The sequence below is a fragment of the Oryzias latipes genome, chromosome 10 (genome assembly GCF_053564925.1).
Source record: "Oryzias latipes strain Hd-rR chromosome 10, Olatipes_Hd-rR_3.1".
Lineage (NCBI taxonomy): Eukaryota > Metazoa > Chordata > Actinopteri > Beloniformes > Adrianichthyidae > Oryzias > Oryzias latipes.
The window spans coordinates 20,239,040-20,266,923 of record NC_136246.1 but is presented as its reverse complement, the minus strand read 5'-3'; the positions used below and the strand labels follow the sequence as shown (position 1 = coordinate 20,266,923).

The window sequence follows — 27,884 nt, the reverse complement described above, 5'->3', positions numbered from 1 at the left end:
CTTTTTGTTAAGTCAACATTTTTATGAATCCATTTGTCTTAATGCAAAAAGATAATCATAGATCTTTAAAGATCCAGCAACTGTTCAGTCAAAAACTGCAAAAAAAACAAGACACTTTTTAATTTTTTTTATTAAAAGCTTTTTCACAAATCTTCCAGTGATACAAGAGAGATGCGTCTTCTTGGCCCCAATGTTCTCACAGCCACTAAGTAAAAGTTAAAACTGGCAGTCTGGTAACACTGTTAGAAAGAGAAGATTGTCACTAAGTTCATTTGAGCACATGGAGGCTTTTATTTAAACAAACCTTCGATGGTCGAGTCACCTCTGCTTCTCCTGAACATTTTCTTTTTTTAGGAAAAAAAGGTATGAGTGGAGTTTGAGGGGGGGGGGGGGGGGGGGTGTCACAGTTAATCTTACAGAGATTCTTCGTCTTTTGAAGAAGCTTATATTACACCGTCGCTGTAGCTCCTCCCACCTCCATGAATCACCACGAAAGTCACAAAAACAACGCTTGTAGAGGTTTTCCACACATTTCAAGCGGCATATGAGCCTGAACCGTCACGTTTCCTTTGACGTTTCTGCAGCACAAGCCGGCGACAACAATGACTTAGAAAAGTTAAAATAAAATCAAAGTTATGACTTCATAAAAGGAGCATTACAACTAAAAACTTTACATCTGCCACCACAGAAGTCTCCATAAATACGCTGAACAACTGAATGTCAGTCAGAGAAATTTCCCGTCGAGCAGAAAGTTAAGGAGTGAACGCCATGTTCACATGATCTACACTTGGCCTATCTAATGTGGAGTTCCTTCCTTTCTTTTTTTGTTGTTTATTTGTTTTTGCATTGTTGCTTCGATGGCACGACACATATGAAAAGAGTAAACACTTGAGTCTATGTTGTCCTTAGGGTTCTTTCTACCAAAAAATACAATAAATAACAACAAAAAAAGCAAAACAGAAAAGATAAAACACAAAAATGTCCTTTACAAGCAGCTCGATCATATGGTGGCCCTAAAGTCCAAATCACATTGACAAATCTCCTATAGATAAAAGCATATCAGCCCTTCATAACTATTTATATCATATTTGATACACACATTTCTGAGAGCATGATTCAGACTTTTCCTTACAAGCCATTTTATGCAACTGCATGTTTTCTGCCCTGTAGTTCTTCATCCTTCCACTAGGGGGCGTTAGAAGGGCTTTTCCTACTCATTTTGAAATGGCTCCTTTCGTGAAATCTCAAAAACACTTTTGGTGGAAACGTTTTGCTAATTTTCCAAACTTTTGTGAGAATAACTCATCTACTGTTATTCTTTTTAAATGACTACTTGCTGAACTGAAAACATTCACATTTTTTAATAATAAATTCTTCATAATGCAGTTACACCATGATACAAATGTGTGGATCAAATTTCAGACAGTGGTGCTTTTTCTCCTGTCAATATTTTAGCATCTTTAACTAAAATTGTTGAGAGCAAAAATTTACCAAATCACCCAACGGATCATATATTGCATAAAAATATGCTATAGCATTTTTTGGTGATTTTTTTCAAAGAGTTTAAAAAAAATCCTAATTCCAAAATGTTGGAATTTTCCGTCAATTCTCTGATGTAGTGGGATTTAGCAGGGTTAAAGATCATAGAAATGCAAAACAAATAATAATGTAATTCCAAAAAAATGAAATAATAAAAAAAAGAAAAAAAAATTCCAAAACAAAAGTTATTTCTAGAAATCAAAAAGAAATTAAAAATAAGGATCAAAAGAAGAAACCAATGAAGGTAGGTACTATGAGACATTGCTGATTGAGTGATGACATTTGTTCCTCTTTTCAACAGCAAGTTATTTGACGTATTAATATCTTTTATTATTTTTCTTTCAGCGTCTGGCCACACCCACTGCACAAGTTTAGTGATTTCTTAATCAATTCATTACCACAGTTTAGACAAAACATTCTTCTGGGGTTCCTCTCCTTAAAAACTCAAACGTCATCATCCATTCAGTGACATTCTATAGTAGCTACCTTTTCCAGTTTCTCTTTTTGTTGCATTTTTTAATAACATTTTTGAAATTACATTTGTTTTCCGAAAAGTTTGTTTTATTTGTACTTTTGGGTTTCTGGAATTTTGTTTTGATTTCTGAAAATCTAATGTTTTTTATGTGTTTGACTTTTGTAAATTATAACTTTTAATGTGTTTTTGTGTTGAGTCATTTGACCTTCAGGGCCACCGTAGGATCGTTACAGGTGTACTCTGAACATCGGCATCACATATGCCTCCAGTTCCTTCGGTTAACCTATAAAATGCAATGACAGACGAGGGCAGTCCAGCGCCCTTAAGGTGGTTTTTATCCTTTGATACAGTACTTTACAAGGTCAATAAAAGAGGTGAAGACCTAAAGAAAGCTTCAGAAGGAAAACAGGGAGGAGAACAAACATCTCATCAAGGGGTGATTGAACTTTAGAAAGGGGTGACCCCTGTAACTGTCCTCCAAAACTGAGTAAAAATGCGAGAACGTCTTCCACAAACTGATGTGCTGAACTGACTTTTCCAACCTTTGCACTAATTTTTCCCCTGTGTTCTTGCAAATCCCATCATTTGATTCCCTTTTTTTTGCCCCCCCCTCACTATCTCTTCATAAAAATAAAACAAAACACCAAAGTACCAGCTTTAGGTTCCTTCACAGTTCAGATTAGTGCAAAGAAATTCCTCTCTTTTTTAGATGGAGAGGAGAGGGGGGGGTCAGCTCCCATCAGCCCATCATGTCTTCCCCAAGACGTTTGACCTAAGGGGGACAGAGGTGAAAGATTGAAAAAACGAAAAAGATGAGGACTGTTTACGCTTTATGGCCTATTTATGTCACGCTCACCTGAGGGCTTTCCACCTGTCCTTCTCTACCTGATTCTCTGGACTCTCACTTTCGTACGATGCAAGGTAAAGTCCTGCAGAAAGGAGGAGAAAGCAGACTTCAAATTCAGGTTTTCTACGACTTTGACATTACATAAGACAACCTGTTCACTAACACCAGTGAGCTAAAGGCTCATATTTGCAAATTACCTACAAGCACAAGGTCCAACAAAGGTAGTTAATGAACATGAGCGTTTTCTCAGAAAATGAAACAGCCAAACAGGAAGTAGATGAATTGATGAAGCACAGGAACCGCAATGAAAACAGGATAGTGTTACAGATGAAGTTGGAATATCAAAGCAATCGTTTATTTGTATTTTTGAACAACAAAAAGAATGAAAAAAAGTTGCAAAAAGCAGAAAAAAACAAAATCAAAGGACCTTAACATTGACTTCCTTCTAGAATATATTTAAACTCTTATTTTATGTATTGTTGCTGTTCAGAGGCCAAATTAATACAGTATAATTTCCAATCTACTGCAGCGGGACCTCATTTACTACAGGAAGTATTTTATTTTGAAAGGAACTTGTATGGGCTGCTGTCAAAAGTAATATAATGGAAATATAACACTGTTATAGTTAAATTGTTGTAATTAAAGCTAAACTTTATAAATGAATGATTTAATGGCCACAGAAACATAACTGGGGTTTATTTTCTAAATGTTGAGGTGGAACTCTCCCTCTCACTGGGTTTTGGTCTGTAAAAACTGGACCAAATGGCTCTTTTAGTGTTAAAGGTTGCAAACCCCATCCTAACCACAAGCTCTTTGAAAAGCTCAACTGCAGTTCTTGTCTCAAATATGGACCAAAAAATAAAACGGCATCAGCTGAAAACAGCAGACGCTGTGGTGTGGTCCTCACCGTCCTCACTGAAGATGGGAGCAGTGTGGAGGTAGTGCAGGAGAGCCTGATCCTCTTCAAACGGACACTCCACCTGCTTCCACGTCATGAACTCTCCAACCTGTCGGGCCAACTCCACAAATTTCTACAAAACAAACACACCCAGATCATCAGATTGAACCCATTCAGCAGTGTGAATAACAGACAAACCACAAATGCGGAGGTTTTACTGTCATTCCACACCTTCAGGTGATTTAACATAAAAGTGCAAAAAGAAAGAAAGAATTCACAGTGCAGCAAGCTTTACTGTCAAAACAAGCTGGGGTTATGAGGATGTGCATCTATGACTGATGCTTTGTTACCCCACAAACAAACCCACCTCAAAGTTGACATGGCCGTTGGGCAGGCGGTTGGCACAGCCTTCGTTCAGAAAATAAATGTCTTTAATCAGCAGGCTGAAGAATGGAATCACAACCTGAGGGAGAAAACATGAAACCTTTTCAAACAAAGCTGGGACTGGAATCTGGGAAGCGTTTGGCAAAACAGTTTCAAAACATTTGAAACAGATCTAGATCTTTGAATTTAGCAACATGGGGAATAAAGGCTGATGCTACAACCCTAAATCACTGTTTGCTGAGTAAACAGTGCAAAATTATGAACGTAATGATCATTTTTCTTTCAAGATTAAAATCAGAGTTCTCTCTCTTTTGATCTTTGCTGAGTTGTAACTTTTTGATGGGAGGTAGATCTGTGTGGGACTTCCTTTCTCTGGCTTTTCAAGCCAAATGCGGTTTTTTACCTGGTCTGAGATTTTTCCCATAGTCCCCTGCAGTTCATAAACCTCATATCTTCTGAAGTTTGTATGATCCATCCTCTCTTGGAAAGTCATTCCCTTTGATGGCTGTTTAATTTAAACTCTTCATAACTTTGAGACTTTGAGAATACTTTAGCTTACAGTCACATTCCTGACACGTTTATCTTATTTTTATTTTCTGCACATTTGGTTATTTGGCATCAAATTCTATTCTGACTCCTGGTTGTCATTAAATAACATATAAGGTTAATTAAACACAGGTTTAAGTTTCTTCTGTATACGTCAAACATATGGAAACTCCTATACAGTATAAAGACGATTAAGTTCAAAATTGCATTTCTGAGTATTTCTTTATTTAAATTGTTGTGAATGGGGAGCAGACGGAAAATGTGGTTTAAAAAAAGAGCAAATTTGTGATGCAGAAAAGACGCTGGGTGGGCCTAAAGCTTCCTGCTCCAAGCTCTCAGCAATGGGCAGGGGAAGGGGGGCTGGGTTGATCCGCACAAACAGTCCCGCCCACAACTCAGAGGTGAATTTCTAATGAACTCCTGCTGCTCTGCAGAAACTATGTTTTTGATTTTGGCTAAAAATGTCACAACCATAAATAAAAGACTACTGGGAATGCTTTTACAATAGAACAAAAAATTGTTGAAGTGAGTCTTCAATATGTAAATATTTCTAGAAAGGTAAACTTGGAAAATGTAAAAAAAAAAAAAAAAACAGCAGGGAAGCGGAGGCCGTACCTTTTCTCTGTTGCTGTTTGCAGTCCGGGAGCGATGGGCGGCCCCTCTCAGAGCGGTCCTGTAGTTGTAAAAATTTCCTGTAGGATCCATCTGGTGCTGTCAGAGCCAAAAGCAACAACAAAAGCCGTCAGCTTTGAACTATGACCTCTAATAAAATGACATATGGGAGCTTTGTCACCTCGAGAATGAAGAACTTTGCAGTCTTGGCTTTGCCCCAGGTCTTCTTCAGACGGGACACAGGACTCATATTCATACCAGCTACGCAAATTGGGAGAAGGCTTTTTTTAATTAACAGGGTGGATTTAAAACTGGCAAATTTTTAAATGGCAACTCACAGATAATAGCCATAAGAGAGTTGAAGTTTCCAATGTTGAAACACTCTCTGGCCACATCGATGAAGAACTCTATAACCTGGGCTCTCTGCTTCTTCTTTGCTGGCTGTAGACAGAAAAAATTATATGTATTTGTTTTTTTTCTAAAACATTTATACGGAAGAGGATTGGGGCCATGGAGAAAGAAAAAAAAAAGGTAATAGAAAATTCTGACTGTAATCTCAGAATTCTGAGAATAAAGTCAGAATTCTGAGATTAAAGCCAGAATTCTGAGTTTAAAGTCAGAATTTTCTATACCCTTTTTTTCTTTGTATGGCCCTAATCCTCTTCGGTACATTTAGCTTTTTCCTTTTTTATTTGCTATGTTTCATTCTCTACTGATAAAAATATTTTTAGGGCAGAGTGCAGTATTAACACATGTCCATTAGGGGGCAATGATACTCCATATGGATTATATGCCCTCAAATGCAGCTTAAGTACTACCCGTACATTATAAATTACTATAAAAAAATAGGAAATGGTTTAGAGCCAGAATATATAGTAAATATTGCTTTAAAGCAATAATCCTTAAATTAGTTTTGGAACAAAATTAAAACAAAACAAAAAAAATTATTCCACATCATTTGGGAGTTATTTAAGTGATTTTTGTATTATTTCAAAAAAATAAAAAAATAAAACTACCCACCATGCAAATTTCTGTAGCCACTAGGTAACAGAGTCTGTTGAACCAGCGGACATAAGCCTCCAGATTGGAAGTTTTCTTCTTCTGGTCACCGAAACATGGCTGCACAAACACACAGACACAGTAAATGAGTACAGAACGTGCGACCACAGGGACTGCTGCTGGTACTAATTAGCTTCCCATCCACAGGCTGACCTCAGGAGAGACAGAATGATGGAGAGAAAGATAGACAGACAGAAAGACGGGAGCTCAAATGATAAGAATAGAGTCGGAGAGAGCAGGAGAATATCAGATATGGAACATGACATTTGATTTTGTCTCCCACTTTTCGGTTTTTCCCACGTTTTCGTTTTTTATTTCTGAAAACTTCTAAACCCATGAGACATTTCTTTGTAGCAACAGTCAGATCAGAAATGATAAGAGACAGTGAACTGCATTGAACAGCTCTGCGGAGGCCAGATGGAGAAGTTGCATAATGTGGGTTCCGGCTCTGACTTGTGATATTTCTGTGTTGTGTTGTTTGTGGCGTTTGGCTCAGCAATTTCTCTTTGTTTGACATTTTCAAAAAGACCAAATATAATTAAGATCTTCAAAGTTATGTTTTATTTTACAATTTTTACCTTTTTCTGTTGATCAGTTACATAATTAAATAAAGTGATTACCCTCTTTAGCTTTTCTGCGCAAATGTCAGATTTTTCATTCTAAACCCAATAAGTCCCTCCACACTATAAATACGTATTTGATCATAATGCCTTTCCTTCCTGAGATTTTGTAAGGTAAAATTTCTGTTGGAAACTATAACAAACTTTGTAAAAGTTTAATATAAACCTGATTCCAAATTTCTAAATGTTTAGAGGAATAATTCAGAAATCCACACTGCTATTCTTCCAATGACAAAGGAGATCATTTAAAGGTTGGAAATAATAATAAAAAATCATTTTTCATTTTAGATAAAAAGGATTCAGAGCGTCTTATGCATAATCCGAGATGGAAGGTAACCAGAGAATCTCCAAAACTATGCAAACAAATTTAATCTAAGACCAAACAGCAGCGCACAAACTGTTTCTGCTTCATAAATGAAGTATTAAAAAAAGCAGAAAGATCTCAATGAGCAAACAGGCAAAAAACTTTAGTAAAGAAGAATAACTATGCTTTTTGTGGAGTTTAGTTATAAAACAGGAAGAGCAAATACATAGGATGGCGTGTTTATTTTGTGAATGATTTCTGAATGACAGGAGGCTGTAATCTTGGGCCTTTTGCACGTTTTCATGAAGCTGTTTGTTTATGGAAACTTTTAGTCAGGTCAAAGGTCACAATATTTGGTGGACATGATGATTTTTGGTATCATTTCTTCAACTCTTTATGCCCCCTTTCTGATTAAAAGTGACCGTTGATGGAGGAGATAAATCCCATTAAAACATAAATCCACAAAAAGCAATATAGGTGAACATATAATGTAAAAAAAACAAATTTCTCTGATTCTCTTGCAGGTTATTCTGTCATGGAGTCAAAGTTTACCAGCGTTCCATCTAGCGGGTCTTTCTGAACGAAGGCTTGAACAAACTCTTCAGGTCCAATGTGGCTCAAATGCTCCTGGAGAAAACAGAGAAAGAGATTTTTTTTTATTTACACAAACTGAAATGAGCAGAAATCTAAAAATGTACTTTATGATTAAAAAAAAAAAAAACTAGAATGTGTGACTAGGAAGTGATGTCCATGCGTTACCCACTGGGGGATTCCCTTTAACAGCTCTTTCATTTTACTAATGGAATCAGATCAATAAAAGGAAGTAACGACTCAATGAAGCCACTCGCTGTCTTCATATTTCCAAAGGGACACTTAGAGCACGTTGACTTCTACACACACTGTGACATTGCGATGACTCATGGAGCTCAGCGCTTCCTTCAGGTTTCTTCCCAAACAAGCCGCCGCAGACAGACAACACCATGGCAACCGTTCCGGACGGGAACCAACAAGCAAAAACCTTCACTTCCGGGATGTGTGTAGGCCACATGGCTTCTCCGCCTCCCTGCCTCCTGTCTTTGTGTGTGTGTGTCAGAGTGTGAAGCTGTCAGGTCACATACATCGGCTGCAGTCTTCTCCTCTTTGTTGGCCGCCTCGGGCACATCTCTGCCTTCTGGGGTGATGTCACCACCTCAGTGAGGGTGCAAGAACACGCTCCCCACAAAATCGCATGTGTGCACGCCATCAGCACATGTAAACTGGAACCTTAAGACTTTATTTTTTTTAAAATAACGACACATGAAAGTCTAGGTGAAAGCTTGAGGGCGGACCTTGGCTCTTGTTTTTAACCACAAACTCTCTCTTTCCAGCCTGTCACTTCCCATCACATCTGCGTTTCATCTATACGATCTGGATGTGAACTAAATGTCTACTCATGCTTCTCCATCCTTAGTGCCTCAACGCTATGCAGACATCCTCTCCTCCTTGTCCATCCGTGTTATCATCTCCCACATTGACCCCTGCGTGACCCCCCCTGCTGTGCCCCTCCCTCACACCCCCTCCCAGGGCCTTACCAGCTCCACGTGGGTGAGCTGCTGCGCCAGCGTGTAGGGGTCATTGCAGATGGAAAGGATGTCCTTCTGGATGGGCAGGGGCTTGGTCTTGAAGGCGGCCAGCTTATCGGAGATTGAGGAGGCGTTGAGCGAGACCTTGATGATGCTCTCCTCCTCCCGGCTCATCAGGTCCAGCCTCTGGCTGAGCTTCTGAAGCACCTGGTTCAGGGTTTTCCAGTACGCCTGAAGGCAGAGGGGAGGAGCAGTCAGTGACGCATCATTTATCAATGACGAACAGGCTGCTGGATGATTACGATAACTATGGTGTTCACACTTTCCTCTCACTGTGGAAAGTATTTCAAATGTGCTCTTCTTCTTTTACACTTCAGGGGTCATCAAGCTGGGACAGCTAACCCACACATCGTTCCTTTCCTCCCAAAATGTTAACACACAAGTAAGCATTAGAGATGTGTTGTAATGACTGGACTTCAACTAAAGTTTTTTTCATTGCTCTACCTTTTTTGACAACACTGTGCCTGACTAAAGGGAAGAATAAAACAATCTATTTTTAGACTGAATTTAGCAGCATCAAAAACAACTTAGGATTTATCAACCTAACACAATTAGATTCTAATGCTTCACACAGCCCACAATCTATCCCTACCGTTAGACTTACATGGAGGAACACATATACATTTTTTTTATCTATAAAGAAACAGGTAAATGTGTTTTATACGTAAAGCTGGACATGACATAAAAATTGTTCCCTAAAAATCATTTGGGGCAATGAATGAGTATTTTGTACGTTTAAATTAGCATTTTGTGGAGACCATTTAGTATATCTTAGTCACAGATTACCATTTTAAGGGCATTTTTTGGACACAAATTAGCATTTCATGTAAACAAATTGGCATTCTGTGGACAAAAATGAATATTTTGTGGACACAAATGAATATTTTGTGGGGACAAATTAGTGTTTTGTGCACACACTATGTGCACACACTAAAACCCAAACTAATGCGCTAAAACGCAAACGCTTTTTATTTTAATAGCATTTTGTAGGCACCAATTAGCATGTTGTGTGCACAAATTAGCATTTTGCATGCACAAATTGGTATTTTGCGTACACATATTACATTTTTAACAAAAAAGAATTTGGCATTTTGCACACACAATGTTGCATTGTCCAGGGACAAATGAGTAATTTGTGAACACATATTAGCATTTCGTGGGCACAATTTATCATTTTGTAGCCACAAATTTGTGTTTGAAGCACAAATGAGTATTTTTTTGGGCACAAATTAACATTTTTTGCGCAGAAGTAAGCATTTTGTGGCCCAAATTGGCATTAGTTGGGTACAATTGAGTATTTTGTGGGCACAAATTACTGGTTAGGAATTGAACTAAACTAAAACTAAAATATTAAATGGTGCCTATAACATGCTAATTTGTGGGAACAAAGTACTAATTTTTACCCACAATTTATTATTTTGAGGAAACAATGTATTATTATTTTGTTTAATGTCATGTCCAGGGCTCCGCAGTAGAGGATTTTGGTGAGATTTTCACATTGTGTTCTGATTTCCTGAATGTGCCTCTCCCTGCAGCTGACTGTTCTGCGGGGCCACTAGGGGCCACTCTGTCTCACATGTGACCCACAGCTCCCACATGCGGAGAGCAGCCAGCTGCAAGCAGCAGCCCAATCCTCCCCACCTGCCTTTCCTCTCTCCTCGCCACCATCACCTTTGCCTCTCACCCCTTTTTTTCTCCTCTCTCTCCATCCTTCTCTTCCTATTTTCCCTGGAGGTTGAGATAATCATTGTCTTTGTCGCTTTGCTCCTTCCTTCTAGGGAGGGAAGCTGCTCGCTCCATTACTCATCAAAGAGGCGAGGAGGATAATGAAATCTTCCTCCTTGTTACTATTCACCTCAACTTGAATTCCTGCCGAAAGTTTCACTTTTGAACACCGGGAGAAAATAATCCTCAAGTTGATTTTTTTTGGGACAATCAGTGTAATTCGCTCTGAACAAAGTAACAGCAGAGAAATGACTGTGTGGCCACAAAATCGTACCTCATCGCACGGAGCTATCCTGTGGATGATGTCCTTAAGCTGCCCGACCATCTTCTCTTCCCTGAAGTCCGAGGGAAATGTTTCCGTCCATTCCGTCAGCAGCTGCAGGATCTTGGGGCCAAACTTCCGCACTTTTGCCTTTTAAGCAAACGAGGCTCATAAATGTCTGCTCTTGTGCAGCACAAACATTGAACAGAGCTCCTAAAAAATGTGTCATGCAGAGAAGCCGTTCGTTAGCAGAGACGTGTTTGTGGCTGACCGTGTCCAGCGGGCTCTGGTCCAGCTGCTGCTGTTTGATGCACAGCTCACACACCCGGGACAGCAGCTCCGGGGGCGGAATGAACAAACGAGCGCTCAGCAAGAAAGCAAACACGTAGGCTTTCTGTCAAAGGACAAAGAGAGACATTTGATGGGACTCGGTAAAGATTAAAAAAGAAGACGAGAAAGCCTTAAAAAGGAGAATCTCTGTTCTGATGTAAGAAGCATTTGATTTTTACCTCGGGGTAGTAATCAGCAGTGGGCACCAGGTTCTGGATCAAGGTGTCCAGGGATGCAGAGGTGATCGGGGGCCCTTCAGCCAGACAAGCCCCGGGCCCCGGACCTTCCTGCGGCGCCTCCTCCTCCTCCTCCCCAGGTTCAGCACAGGCCAGGTGAGGGCTGAAGCCAGCGGGGGTGGTAAACATGGTGCCTGTGCACACAGTCTGGGGCATTCCTGACTGGAAAACAAACACAGACCACAGAACCAGGTCAGGCGGAAGCAAACGGAATCTTTTAGACCTCAGAGACGTTAGATTAGAGCAAATACAGGATCAACTGAACTTGTTGTATTGATGATAATACATTTGAGGGTTTTCTACAGACTGCAAACAGATCTTATTAGTGTTTTAAATAAAGTGATTGCATTTGGCAGCTGTATAAAAGAGCCTCCGACTATGATAACAGTTTTATTCAACAGCCAAAAAAAAACAAAAATCCCAGGATTCAACTGGATGTTAAAAACGGCCTCTTTTGTTTTCTTTAATACCAGGACATATGAAGTCATCCATTTGAAATAGGTAAAAGGAGAAAACCAAAAACTAGATAGTTATAGTTACTCGTCCCCCAACAGAGATAAAGAACTTGAAGTCCTCAGTCGGAACAGGCAGGAGCTTTGTTGTTATAGATCATCTAGTAAAATGGTGCTTAGTGGCGGTGGTGGGGGCACCAATTAACCGCCTTAGGAGGAGTTTACCGAAGCATGCGGAGTAACCAGACAATGCAGCTTCACTCCGGAGCCTTCGAGGGGGAGGGAGAGCAGATTCTTGGCCTGGAACTGTTGGTTGGATATTCGGCCTTTGTGGAACGACCCAGACCGCCTCATTTAGGAAGTCTAGTGGGGCTTAGAAAATGCGGACCGGATGACGGAGCAGGTGGAAGTCTTAAGGTCTAAGATCAGCTCCTTCACCAAGAGTAAAAAGGCTCCATTTGTTGTTGAGACAGATAAGGAGTTTCAGCAAATCTAAAACCAAAAAACAAAAACAATTAATATATAAATATATCTGTGTGTATTTATGCATTACAATTTTAATAAATGTGATACTGAAAATAAGGTTAAAATCCAGGCAGTTTCTGTGACATAAAATGATCTAAAATCACAAGTCACCAATAAGTTGATCAATAATTCCCACACCAGCCTTTTCTGCATGCTAGAAAGACAACTTTTGGTCGTTAACCTTGATTTTAAAAAAAGCACAAAGCTCCTTGTTTGTCATGTTCCTGCTTAGTCTTTGTTGACTCACATTCCTGACATCTATTAGATTTGATGGCCTGAATCTTTGGCGGCAGAGGACACACAAAGCCCTCAAAAGCAAAGACCTGAAGTTTCCACGCAAACACATTATTTTGAAATTTGTGACAAAACTGGAAAGTGGAAACTTCCAAAACATTTGATCTAAATGTGTCAGCTCTCACCCCAGATCTTCCCAGCAAACAGTTTTCCGATGACCCACGGCTGTGACTGACACATTCTGCATAGCACCCCCTACCCCCAAATGACTCCATCCTCTCCTCTAAAGAGAGAACTAAAGTGGGTGACCCCGTCGCAGTGGAGACGGCTGCAGCGTGTGTGTTCTCCTTCATGAAAGCTGTGCATCACACATCATAAATAAACTCTGACGGTGTCACTTTCGCTCTGATGTCACCAAAAAACAGTCCAATGACCTCCAACACTGGAAGGAAAGCAGCTGGAATTACACTTTCAGTATTTCCACATAATTAATCATAATATCTTATTATAAAAAAACGTTCTTCCACCATCCTTCACTAAAACTGTAAACTTCAGTCTATGTAGCAGCTCCTCAACATGTGGTTGGTGAGACCTTGAGCATCACGCAGGAAGCTATTTCAGTGCTAAGCAGTCGTTTCCCCCTGCCGCCCACAGCTGATGCAGGAAATAGCCAAGGTGGAGCAGCATCGCCTGCTTTTCTAAACTGAAACTCATTAAGAAGTGTGGATGGACACCTGGGAGGCTGGTATGGTCACATGGACACATGGCAGAAATCCTGGGTTATAGTCCAGGTTTGTTGGCGTCTAGACTTCCACAAGGGGGAGGGTCACCTACTTACCAATCATCTCAAGGTTATTATATCCAACTCCCACCAGTATCACACAAATATCAGTTTTACTTCCTCTCCTGAGGTTTTCTTCATAACCTACATTTGAGCATTTCTTCACCTTCATGTGCACAGCAAGCATGGTGGAGGATGGGAAGTCGGCCTTGCTGGGGGGGCTTGTTTTTCTTACCGCCTACTCACACACACCTCTGACACCCGCCACCATGTTTCCCATCATGCACATTGATGTGCATGTAGGGGATGAACATAACACGTCCATAAAGTAAGCCATTCTGAAGCTACGTTCACACAAGAAAAGTCCACGTAAACGCGCGTAAATGTGCATTTACGGCTTCTGCGTTCACAATGATCACATTCACACTACAGCTTTGCAAGTTGCGATGATTATTTTTTGGCTCTACGTACAAAACCCGCGGCCATCAAGTGCGAATTGCAATTAAACCAGGTCGAACTTTGACCAAACAGGGACTTGGTAATGACGAATGGATGACGTCCCCCTTAATTCATGGAAATTGATCTTGTTTTCCAGATGTAGCTGGCAGACATGCGCTAATAAAAAAAAAGTGAAAGAAAGAAAAAGAAGAAGTCCCTCCCTACTTGTCCAGTGTGAACACCATGGGTTAGATGTGTGTTAAAGCATATGCATTTAGCATGTTCTTTAACACGTCTTACATATGTTTGTAGCTTTAGAGGAGCTTTGTCCGAGCGAGTTGAGGAAATTCATCATGTGGGGAAGGGAAGAACTGAGTTGATAGTTTTTATTATTCATTCTTTATCTTTAAAGTTATACAATAATCGAAGCAGTTTTGATTGATTCTCCCTGAGGGCAGAGTGTAAAGCAATCCAATATTAAAATCAAATGGATTATTACGAAGCCTTATCAATTTGCCTTTAAAGAATTTTTTAAGGCAAAAACACCTGAGATACTTTTTTTAAATGTAAAAATTCCCAAAATTATGTACATAAAGTTCAGAATTTCTTTGGTTTGTAAATTATTATTGATGTAAAGGCTGAAATTTGACACATAAATAGAAAATTATCCAAATCAATCAAATCAATTTAGTGTTTTATTGCAGCATTCTTCATTTCTGTTCTTCAGACTGGTAGCCGTTTCAGGGGCTTTAAACCTGCAGGTGTTTCTTCAACAGCAATATGCATAAACCAGTGTAAAAACAGGAAGGAAAGGGAAGCTTTATGATAAATGAAGGGGATTTATTTTGCTTTAGGTCTGACAGGAAGAATACGCCGATCTGCAGGTGTCTCTGCAATTTTGCATCCTGCTGTAAATTTGCAGGTGATGAGGAATTAAGGAAACCCCTCCATATTGTGCCTCAGCAGCTGTTTGTGCATAAATGAGAGTACTTTACTATCCAAAACCAAACCGTCAGTGTTTTCCTGCTTTTAGTTTCCACTTCCTTTGTTCTCCCTTCTGCTTCCTCCTACATTTTCCTTTATAGTTCCCAGCTTTTCTTGGACCTCCTTTTGCGTATTTTATTCCAGCTCTGTCTCTGTCAGATCTGTTTGTGCCAAAGTCAGCTGTGTCACTCATTTTCTATCACACTATAAGGTAAAGAGAATTTTTTTTTTTTTTTTTTTTTTTTTAAACTTTATTTTCAGAAATTTTATGATACAAACTTAAACACACAAACCTGCACAGTAACCCTCCCACCCCACCCCAAAACATAATAATAATAATAATAATGAATAACTTTAGAACAAAAAAAAGAAAAAGAAAAAAAAATAAAAAAGAAAAAGGAAAGAAAAGTGTACATCCATGACAGAAATTTTCAAATGTTTTTCTCTATTCTCTCTGCAGAAACACAAGTACCCATGCATATTTAAACACTTATAGACCCACACAGATTCACACACTTATGTACGCATACTATAAGGTAATAACTTCAAAGCACCTCTCACAATCGGTGGAGGAAACGTTACTGTTTAGTCCCTTAATTCTGCACCCCCACGTCGGACTATTCTCCAAACTTTCCTCTGCTCTGAGATTTCACAGCAATCTAAGCAGCAGAGCCCCAGAGGCATCACACTTTTAGAACCCCGTAACCCTTCACCTTCTGTAAAAATGAACACATAAACACACCTTTTTTTTTGTGGTCCTGCTGCAGTGCAGTGTTGTAGTTTTAGAAGAATGTGATCTTATTGCTTTCCACTCATGCTTTAGGCATTCTTTTAGAATCAACTTTGACATTTTTGACAAATCTTCCATGACACGTACAGTTTGCATGTTTCCACAACATGGAACCAGGAAAAAACCAACTCAGTCAATAGACTCGAAATTTGCCATTTCCACTTCATCAAACACATGACAGTGCAGAAAAAGTCATCTGCAAGGGAGTCACTCGTTACAGTGAAGACAGCGAGAGAAGCCAAAGCTTCTTTAAGAGACTACATCCGGGTGAGAATTGGAGAGCCTGCTTTTACTTCCCATCATCCCTTTGTTTACACGCTCTCCCGCTAGCTTCCAGTCCCTCACACCAAAGGTAAAACAAAAATGATGAGGAATGTTGGAGCCATGCAGCTGTACAGTTTGGAGCCAAATGCCAGCTCAGACGAGGAAAACAAAAACATACATGGATCTATTTGTCTGCAAGTAGATGCATCAGAATGGAGCAGAGCAGGAAGTTTGTGGCCCACCCACGTCAAAATAAGCCCTTTTAACAAAAATATTTCTGCATCTCCTCCTGATTCACAACAATTTGAATAAAGAAATACTTAGAAATGCTATTTCAAACTAATTTTTTTAATATGTCCTTCATCATGAGAAAAATGCTAGAAAATATAAAAAAAACTAACAAACACCCTTTTTATTAGTGGGACTTTCATTTTCAGCAGCTTGGCATCTCTTATGTTTGCGATCGATCATTTCTGTTGCTAATTTATTTCTTTACTTATGTTCTTTTAAGTTCAACCTATTCACTAAAGAGAACAAATTTTGTTCTAATTAAAATAAGAAATTAACAAAATGTATCACTGTATTGTTTCAAAATAAAATGTAGATTTTATTTAGAGTCTTATAGCAATGTCTTAGCTCAAAAAAGTCTCTGTATACAGCATAAAAAATGGAACCATAAATAGAAAAGTACTTCAGCTAAAGTTCATCCTATATCTCCACTGAAATGTTAGGCAATAGATGTAGTTTGACAAAATAGAGAAAGAAAAAATAGACGATCAAAATAGGTTAAGTAGTAAAAAATAGTTTGATTTTAATGAATAAGATCTCTAACACTAGTAGTTATTAGATCTTCCATGCAGATTATTCAGAAAATCTTTTGCTTTTCTTTATTTGATATTTATTTATCATAGGCTGGCACTAAAGTCAACTAAAGTCAATGTATCGACTGAGAGTTGTGCTTCAGTATTTAAGAGTTCATTGCCGTCAGTATTATGGCTCATTTATTCTGTTAGCTCCAATTTATGCTGCTAATGGAGAAGAACGTTAAGTCTGCGCTGACTTTTCGTTCAAGGCAATGACAACTGGGAACTTGTGAAGGTCCTGCGCACCAAATTTTTCACCCAAGTGTTTGTGTTTTTAATTGGTGCCAAAGGATTTTTGATGTGTTTCTTGCCCAAAATGATCAGAAATTGCTTTTATGATCCTTTGAAAAGGTCTTTTGCTGCCCAAACCTTTAATAAACACTGGCTATTATGTTAGAGAGATAATAAAGCATCAAAATAATTAATAAGTATTTCCTTGTTTTTATTTAAAAATGTTTTAAATGTCTATCTAAGCCTAATATTTTTAAATATGCAAGTAGCAAAAATGTATGATGGCAAATGTTCTGAACACAACCTTGATGCTACTGTGTTTGCAGAAGCTTTATGGTTTATGTAGCTTACATGCTTATGGAGCTGATGGGTAAAGTATTTGCACCCTCAGCAGCTGGAAAATGATGTATGTCTTTGTCCATTTTCATTTCCCTGCAATCAGATCTGATTTTTTCATGCAGCAGTTGAAGGTGAACTGATCCAAACCCCATGAAGGTTCTAGATCATCAGCGTAAGGCACAATGGAAAAAATGTTCACCAGGATGGAGCAGAATTCCTTTCTGGGTTCTGTAGTCATATTGCATATTTTCCTTGCAGTGAGGTTCCTTCCTGCTACATGATTAATGCGAGCTCCAGCTGTGCTGTCACACCACATCAATGCTGCACTAGAAAATAAAAAAACAGATTGAGAAGGTAAGAACCTATAAGAACAGGTGAGGATGGCAACATGTGCACCAATCCCCCCTACTCGAGGTTTCCAGCAGCCACCCAACGGTGGCTCTCTTCCCCGTCTAGACAGCTGGGGGGGCACCATTGTTCAGGGCCCCTTCATTGGGCGAGTGTCAGTGTGTTTTGTCTTACGATCTGTCAGGCTGTTATCGGGGGATCCGCCTGCTTTGTTCTGTCGCGATTTACAGAAGGCAGCAGCCGGGAAACCGTCTCCATCGACACCTCTGACAGCAGAGCTGTGTGTGAGGTGTGTGTGTGTGTGTGCACGTGTGGGGTGTGTCTTCACAACACAAAGCCATTCCTGTCATCATCCAGCACCTTCAAGCTGTCAAACAGCTTCTAGACTCACTTTTACAAAACCTTTTTGTGTTTTTTTTAAATCTCTGTAAAACCTGTATTACAAAATGAACAAATCTACTGTGTGTGTGTGTGGGTGTGGGTGTGTGTGGAGGCAGAACTGCTGACGCATCAGCCTTTTTCCATTTAGGGGTTAATGGATGAAAATAATCGACCTTAGAACAAATTCTCCATTAAGACTGGAAGCTTATTAAGGCCAAACCGAAGCACGGTCTGACCTTTGACCTGAAAGAATCAAAGGGGAGCAGTTAAGCTTCTTTGTGGGGGTGAAGCTGAGGGACCCTACACATTCACTAAAAGGTTTTTTAAGAATAAAAGTGCTAATTTAACAAATGCGTTTAAATAGGCGTCATTGAAAGGAGCAATATATATATATATATATTTTTTAATGTATTGAAAACGTGTCTTCAACCTGATCAAATGCAATATTAATCACCTATAATGGTAAACCGTAAAAAGATATAGTACTAGGCCCACACAATAAATTACAAATGTATTGTCATCGTGATGTCAGCCTGTGCAAAAGATGGCGTAAAGTGCAATAAATGGTGACTTTAAATGTTTACACACACACTTATACAATTTCATGGCAGCTTGAAGTATTTAATGGATCAAATAAAGCCCCTTAATGCATTTGACTAATTGGACGGACCCTTTTACGTCATTCACCAATCGAATGGAGCCCTTTCATGTAAGACCTGAGTCATTTGGATTATAATTTCAGTCAGCTGTTTTTCGTTATGCTATTTGTTTATGTTACGCAAGTCACATCGTCATCACAAAATTGATCACTAATATTGCACATTGCAAGATTTCTATCCTATTTGACACGCCCACACACGTTTTTCTGCTCAGATGTTAGCAAAGCATTATCCACAGTCAAAGTGGCAACAACAGCAAAATCTGTTTTTGCTTAAAATTTATGTTGGAATTTCTACCTAAATGAAGATTTCTGACATTCTATAGACACCTATATTGGTGGAACATAAATCTAACTTTTTTCTTTTAAAGTCGGAATAGAATATGACGTTAAAATCATTTACAAAACCACGTTTTATTTATTACCATTTTTTAAGACTCAGCAGAGATACTGTACGCTTCCTCAGTGTTTCTTTAAATGTTTTCTCTCACATTTAAATGTCCGTTTCATCATGTAAATGTCAAAAAGCCATTAAGTTAATCAAATATACTTATAAAATAGAAAAATTGTCTTACCAAAAAAGCGGTTTTGCAGACCTGAATTAATTCACTGGTGCTTTGGGTAATTTCCAAACATTCATAATCTAAATTAAGGATAAAGAACATGACTGCAAGGCGTTTTTATAGATGCTGAAACTGCTGACCTCCTTGAAAGCTTTTAAACTTTGATTAATCGGATAGTTGATCTTATCCTTATACTTAGAAGTACCACACAACCAAGATAAAAGTATTCCACGATGCAACAGAGAGCTGCAAATGATCAGAAACAGATGCAGCACAACCCCTGAAAGTCTTTATGCATCAACCATTAATGAAAGGAAAACATATATGCCGCCTCACTACTGGTGCACACAATTACAGACTGACATGAAGCTCAGAATCATGGCTTTTTAAAGTAACTTCATAGTAGGTCAGGTTTGTGCACTTGTGGGGGTCCAATTTCCCAAATAGTTATCTCAGGTTGTAAAACAGAAAACATCTCTGAAACTATACCTACTGTTTAATAACAGACACACAATAAGACCATATTCTGATAACAGAGTGGATGAAGCCTCAGAGGATGACAGATCAGCACAAATGCTCTCAACCTGTAAAAATCTTGAGACCTGATCCATATAAAAACCTATAAAGACTTAGTCCGATTTACCCCGTTAGTAACTATTATATGAATCAGAGCAGGTCCCTGGAAACCGTGGCGGTCCAGAGGCAGCCAGCTGCACTGCAGCACAAGCTAACTGGGATGTGAAATCAAATCTGGGTGCACTTGAAAAAAGAAAAGTTGGGTGGAACAGTGCAACCAGTCCATAAGGTTAGTCTAGATCCCTGAATACAGATGTGCAAATTCATTCATTGTTAAAAGTCCAGTGATCCCCTGGGGCAACCAGATTTATAGTCTGTGAGCTGATAAGACATAGAAAGGCTCTGAACATTGACGAAAGGAAATACAAAAAAAAACTTGAGAAGTTAAATATTTCTTTACTGAAATGTAATCTTCGTTAGTTTGAATAATTTGTAATCAATCTGTTGCTGTACTGAAGACGAACAATGTTTGCCACCACTACAAAAGTGAAAATGCAGCAAAGCTAAATGTGCAAACATGTCTTCTTTTTTTTAACTTGTCCTGTCCAACAGCTGAGCAAACAGATGAGAGTTGAAGGCCTTGTGCAAGGATTTTTAATTTTTGAATTGGGCCCCCGACTATTGACTGCACATGAGAACTGGACTGAGTGACCCCTCCCCCAAAAAGGATGCACCTGCTCGCTCCAAGAAGCCAAAATCCCATAGAGTACTAATAAGCAGCTATTAGTATTTGTCAGAATATATTTTTCTTTTCTTAACATGTTCTTGCTAAACCTATTTTTTTCATATTTTTTCTTTATTGCAAATTATTTCAATTATAAACTGATCAATCAGATGCCTCAATAAAAGTAGGTGGTCCCATTGAATATTCGAAATGTTTGATTGACAGATTTTGTGTAGCCCACGTTATAGTGGTAGGGGTACGAACCCATGTTTCTGTTCTGGCCCTTTAAGGGAACAAGGTTTGATCATGTGTCGTGTAGAGTTTAAAATGTTTGCTTCACAAGCCCAGATCAGTCACTGAACTGCAGACAGCATCCCACCTCCCAGCTCACTCCTCCTCATTTACATACTTTAAAACTTCCTTCCACATGTTGGCACCTTTAACGTCACTGCTGTTATTCTGGGACTGCGCTCCACAAAAAGCAGATAATTGCTTATTTTTGGTCCTGACGCCTTTCTGTGCACCACGGAGAGCTGCAGCTCTGACCTAAATTGGTCTTGGTAAGCTTTCGTAACGTTAATGATTGAACAGCCTTGGTCGTCTCACAGAGGAACGGGGGCTTTGGTTAAAGTAAACACACCTCTTTGTCATAAATCCTCTTCTTCTCGGCTCCCCCCTCCTCCAGCGTCTGCCTCTCCACGCCCTATTTTCCTGTGTCCACTCAGGACGCCACTACAGATGGCCCAGTGAGAGCTTGTGCAGCTAGCAGGACTACTGACTGGCATGGGGTTTTTTTGGCCTACAGCCCAGACCGTCATCCCAAATCTCCACAGAAACCCAAAAGTGTGCTGGCGTATAGGCTGGACGTTGCGGCACCCAGGCAGAGGCAATCTGGCCGCTTGAACTGCACAGCGCCGACTTGGCAGAGGCGCCAGCAGAGACAACAAAATACCAGGCATGTCAATGCACACATGCTTCAGCACAAGCAGAACGCCGCACGCCTGCTGGGTAAGCGTGATTTTAGGGGAGAGGAGTACTGCAGACAACAAATGACTTCTTTGTATCTTGGATGAAACAAATGCACGCACACATGCAACCCACCCAGCTGCTAAATGCAGGATTGTATTACGTTTCGGCCACACCTCCCACCCCCACCCTCAACTCACTCCTCGGCTTTCCTCTGAGCCTCCAGTCAAAGTCACTGAGGACACATTCCCTTTCCGGAGAATTCCCCATGCGCTGCCTGTACTGGGATGTGCACATACACCTGTTCCACACCCAGCCGCTCCATCACTGCAATCCTTGCTGGGAATTCCTCGCCATAAAAGCGGTCAGTGTGTGTGTAGCAATGCTCATTCCTGAGCACAGCTGTGTGCATGTCAAAAGGCTGACAAAACATTTGAGTTGGAACTACTTCTTTTCCCAAGAAGGTGCTTTCCTCCATAAAAAACAGAACAAACTAAATAGAGAATGGTGAGGAAAGATGGGACTGAATGGTGACAATGAAACCTGAGATGAGAAAAGCACATTGTCTTGAGCTTACTCCACCCAACTCAAGAAAAATTCAGAAAATGGGCGATTGGAATATACAGAGTTTTGTTAAGTCCACCCACTTGTCAATCAAAAACCAAAACCAAAACATATGAGCACACAGCTGTCATGATTATTAAATCAGTCTGTATGTTTGTTGACTTTTGGTGTAACACTAACTGTTTTGTCCATAGGAGTCAATTGGAAGTAGCTCACTCTGGAAATTTGAGGAATTGCAGCATTTAGTGCTCCTTTGTTGGCTACAGATTTGGGGGGGAAATCAAAACCACCAAATATTGACAAATGATCACATTACTCATGTGATGCCATCTTTTTGACAGCACATATGTGGCGTGACGGGTAAAATTCTATGAGTCCCAGTAGTAAAATCCTTTCAAAAATATCTACTTCAAGTATTTGGAATTCTGCTCCATGTAATGTTCTGTGCACTCACAGAACCTAATCACAAAGCAAAAGGAGGAAAAGCAGAAAGTGGTGATCAGACGCTTGTGATGCAGCAGCCAGCTTAATAAGGGCAGGCTCTAAAATGAGACTTCTCTTCTGAACACCCACTCAGCTCCGGCACTTCTCTTCCTTCATCCAAACCTGCACATCAGCTACTGCAAACTAATGAGCAAGTCGGCAGCAGATGCAAACCCAATACCCACACTCCACTAATATCGCCACAGCTGCCTCCTGTGCTGCTAAACTGCATCTGTCAGCTCATTAGAAGCAGCACCTGAGGAGGCCGGCGCATAAAAGTGTCAGAGACCAGGACGGCTCCTTTGGTCTGAACTAGTAAAGCAGTGGGTTCCTCAGTTTGTTCTCCCACACTTTGGGTTGTGTGGAGTCCTGGTTCCTCCAGTTACTATCAAGAAATCTTGAAAACACTTAGTTTTTAAAACCAAGTTCAAAAAAAAGGTTTTCATAGGCTAACTTGACATACTTTTAGTTTTAATTTACTTTTAAATCAAACAAAACTTTATTTTCTAGTCAGCAGAGGCAAAAACCAGGTATTTTCCTTTCAATGTGGCCAAAGAACAGTTCATTTTTACCAAATTCACTGTTGTTTGAAAGAAAACTGAAATATGCCCTTAAAGCTACATTCAGACTGCCTTCGGAATATAAGTGCATCTATGTAAACAATCGTATCTGTGCATTTCAGGCTTCTGCTTTTAAAGCTCTTGCGTTCAAGCGTCACTATGAAAGTTTTTGGGCTTCACATTTTTAACGTGCCTAAAAAGTAAAAGCAGGTTGGACTTTAACAAATCAGGTAATCGGATCTGGTAGTGACGTACAGATGGCGTCCTTTCAATTCGTGTGTAGGGGCTGTTTTGAATTCATTGTTAGTGTAAAGCTGGTGTAAATTGTATTTTGGATTCCTAAGATGTTTTAAATTCGAGTGTACACTTGAACACACAATTACAAGTACACACAGTTAGGCACAAGATGTATTTTATCAGTTACAAATCAAGTATTACACACACAAATCCATTGAGACCAATTTCTCCCCATAAGCCTCTTCCAACTGTAGGTGGTGGACATGTGCTCATGTGTATCAGGTAGTGACAGTCCAGGGTGAACATTTTAAGATAAACGTGCGTTCAAGAAATTCAGGCTTAGCACATTCAAGAACGTGTGTCACCTGCTTGGTATGAACGTAGCAAAAGGCATAAAAAACATAGATTAAGAATGAAAAACTAAAATATAGTTTGTTTTCCTCCGGGCATCTGCAGTGGGCAGAGGACACTTCCATCATCAGTCTAGAGGCTTCCACCACTGGTTTACTGAACAACCATTGGTCTAATCTTAATCCGTTGCTTTTGTGACCCTGCCAAATATGAAGACTGACCTTCCGCCGCTGCCTGTGCGACTGCACGCAGGCATGGGGAGCACAGAGCGTTTCCATGGAGTCAAGGCTTCTGCTGGGGGGGGTAATTAGAGACCTGTTGTGCCTCCGCTGAGGCATCTCCTGCTTCCTTTTGTGCGCTATCCAAATCTCGCGTTTGCCCCCTGTCTGCGTGCCTCTAGGGGGCGGAGGGCTTGACTGACTGCACACGTGAACTCCATCTGACACAGCCTGTCAGCAAACTTACCCTCGTCATCCTCCTGACAGTGGGTGAAGATGTTGCATGAAGAGCTGTCAGGGACTTAAGCTATCGCAGCTTTCTGTTCATGAATTGGTGGAGTTTATCCATTGTGGATGTGAAAAACATTCATCTCAAATTAACTCTTACATTTTACAAAGACTACGGTAAATAAATGAAATTCCAGCCTGTTTTTGCCTACTCAACGCAAATGGAAGCTACTTCTGGAAATCCCCAAATGTCTGCTGGTAATAAAACAAACAATACAGGAACATGTTATACAGTGTTACACAATAATAAACACGCCCTTGGTAGATAAACATGACATTTTCAACACCTCAAACTGCTGAGTGTGCTTGTTTTATTTAGAGTAGCACATCAGTAGAACACAGAGAGAAAAAAAGTCTACAAACAACGTGATTAATATCTCATGATACACACATTCCTGTGTTTACATTGAATGCTAACCCCCTAATACTGGAACGTTCTTTGAATAAATGTCACTCTTTGACCATTCTGAAGCAGAGAAAAGCACCTTTGTGCCAACAGAGTGTTTACACAGTTCACAGATACCAACGGATTCTCACGTGGAGAATAGCAGCTTTGCGCTAATAGCGTAGCAAATTGACGCAAAGCTGCTTTTCTCTGCCTTGGAATGACTTAAATGGTCGATACCAGCATTAGAATTAGCACCAGAATTTTTTGTATTATTGCTGTAACCCTGTAGTTTTGTCTTTGCTTAGGTCCAAAACCAACATGAACAGAAAGTCTTCAGTCATAGAGAGACGCATGTACCGTTGAAAGCGGCCGTCGTTCAGACGCAGCTCATGCAGTACGCGGTGAACGTCACTGTACTGGAGAGTTTCTGAACCATCTCGTGCACCCAGACATAGAGAGACACAAGTATCAAAGCATTTCTAGAAATCTTCAAAATAAATAATTCTGATCGGCAAACATCATCTGTGTCTTCCATGAATTGTATGTGATATACAGATAACATCGGACGATAGCTCCGCCCACACACGGCAGAAGCATTCAATTTATGAACACATTTTTGGACAAGTGTCCAGCAGCGAATTCGCTGGGCGTCTTAACAGAGACGGAGGATGTGAATTCACCACATGAATAGTATTGCTTGTGTACAAAGCAAAACTCGTTTAGGTTCACTTCAAATCTTTTGTGCACTCGATCCTCTGTTTGCATTTACTGTCGTGAAGTGCACTCAGGGTGGCTTGAAATTGAACTGGGATGCTTGTTTTCAGGCGGCTCAGTGTTCACGCCAGAGTTCAAGTGAGCTTTCAAACCTGCCAATAGACTTTGTTGGAGACAAGAAGCACCCTAAACCTTACATAACTCAACAGGGGTGTGATCGAACCGAAATACGAATAAAAAAAATGTACATTCTTACATCTATTGTTGTTTTTTTTACATTGCAAATAACTCCTTCCTTCCAAGTACTGCTAACACGGAAAGCAGAGGCATTCTGTAATGTCTGTAGACTTGAAAGGTGTGTGATCTATGATGTAGTAGATGCACAAAGCCCTACCTCCCCCAACACATAAACACACACACACAAACCTTTGGGCAGTGATAAAGCTGTCATTGCATCCAGACTAACAGCTACTGTGTTCCTCCCCACTGACCTGCCCTGAAGAGACTATGCTTTGTCTGTCTCTCAACACAATCCCACACTGGCCTCCATCTCTGGGAACCCGCCTCCCTCTGTTGCATGTCAAACTAAAGGATGCCCTCATTACCAGCACACCTGCTACATTCTCAACGCTGTCGCACACTTGTTACCAACCACTTGTGCCTGACCCCGACTCCGACGGTTCATACTTGTACGGCCATCGTCGTCATTAACGCAAGGCAGTCTCTTCAGTTCTGATTCATTCTTATTGCAAGAGTAAGCCTTTGTGCTTGTGGACAAGGTCACGATCCCTAGAGTGCAGAGGATGATAATGATGGATTTACAGCTTATGCCTCCCTTCACTACTAACAAAAGCGATATCAAAGAAGGCTATAGGAAAGCACACACAGCCAGTGAAGGTGAGCAAATATGTATCGTACTCAGTTGTGAACTATAGGCATCAAACAGCTGGATGTAGGGGTTTAAAATTTAATTGACTTTAATAGATTATTTCTATTCCTACAATCCAACCAATTCAGTTTAAGGGAAGATGTTAATCAAGTCGACCTCTACCATGAGAAAATGCTTTTAAAATGAAATAAATCAATTAGATCAATATTGGAAGATACCATTTGAATTGAGAAATGTTAGGTTTATTTTACTATAACGTAAAAACAACCATCAGTGGACAACACACATGTGATGTTAGCAAAAAATGATCAATCCAACTTTACAGTGCAATGTAGAAACACTTTGAATTCAGCAAAGACATGTGACCATATGGTAGAATGTTCTAATAATGTTCCCTCTGGATTCTTTTGAAGTGCAAAAACAACAACTTTATGAAACTAAAATGTCTAAAATGATCATCTTGTAAGAAATACAGGGAATCTGGAAAACTTCACCTGCACTGTTAAGTACCCAAGTATTTATCTCTGAGTCACACTGGTTGAATTTTTGGTTAAAGATGTCCTGGATCAGTGAATAGCATTGTTCCAAATAAACCAATATCAACTATGAATCATATCGTCAACCACAAATTATGATATAAATGGAATCATCAAAAAGAATCGTTACGCCTCTATTGCTGGATGAGGCAGAGGTTCCTGAGTGTTGGCTCAGGAGATGATGCCTGAGCAGTGCAGCAAGGACACTTGAGCTCAGGGTGTGGGGGCAGCTTCCAGCAGCAGATCCGGCTGTACTTTAAGAATCTCTTTCAATCCAACTGGTTTTCTGACAGAATTAGTTTCACCTTCACGCACTCTATGTAAAAAACAAAAAAACAACAGTTTATATTATACTAAGTAGATGCTGCATTGCTTGCCCTTCAGTGAAAAGCTGATTGAGACCTTTAGATCCTATATGATTTTTCTAAATCCTAATTTCAAAGACACCCTCTTATTTCTTAAATAATCCAATGTCTGAAATGTGTCAAAGCAAAGGATGCAGAGGATCATCCAGCGCAGCTCCTGTCATCGCTGACGCAATGTGATGCCTCGTAGTAAGCGGCGCGAGGCGCGTTCCACGGGAGCGGAGCGTGCTGTCATCACCGCCGCGTCTCTAACTTCACAATCATCTGATAACAGTGCGGGTGATGCATTTACCTGCGAGTCCCAACCCAAGCATGGATGGGACTCGCAGGTAACGTGCCTTGCGCGCGCGCACCGGCTGAGAGCGTCGGTGGAGACTCAAAAACGTGTAAAATATGGCAGTTGTTGCTTTAGTAGGTGCGTGACTTACCAACACTACACTTCAATCCCCATCTGCGATCCAGTTTGTAGCCGATGACAAATCAACAGAAAACGCCGATATTCCCCAAATGAATGAGGGCTCGCGGAGCTTCTTGGGTTAGAGCCGGACTCACTCGAGAGCCGCTGCCTGGTTCAAAATGTCAGGTGACTTGCAGATTTAAACACAACCAAACATTAAAATTAAATCCCCTTGTCCTGGACAGGTTAAAAAAAACGTGCAAAAATGAGGGCTTTGAGCCGAGAAGCAGCGCCTCCTGAAGGCGTGGTGACAGGGCTGTCCTCCGCTACAGAGACACGGTCGTACGTCCGCCAGTCCTCGGAGCAAGTGTGAGGAGG

General features: G+C 40.2%; 1 protein-coding gene across 1 annotated transcript; it reads right to left on the bottom strand.

Annotated features, from left to right (window-relative positions):
• Positions 1–112: 112 nt before the first annotated feature.
• Positions 113–27,884, bottom strand: LOC101158208 (ras-GEF domain-containing family member 1C). The gene is made up of 14 exons (XM_023959237.2): positions 27,538–27,884; positions 11,403–11,621; positions 11,165–11,287; positions 10,906–11,043; positions 8,856–9,077; positions 7,837–7,911; positions 6,322–6,420; positions 5,640–5,742; positions 5,483–5,562; positions 5,305–5,400; positions 4,127–4,222; positions 3,769–3,892; positions 2,871–2,943; positions 113–2,786 (listed from the first exon to the last, which is right to left on the bottom strand). Exons 2-14 carry the CDS (start codon positions 11,613–11,615, stop codon positions 2,762–2,764), a joined length of 1,467 nt encoding a protein of 488 aa, XP_023815005.1. The 5' UTR covers positions 11,616–11,621; positions 27,538–27,884; the 3' UTR covers positions 113–2,761.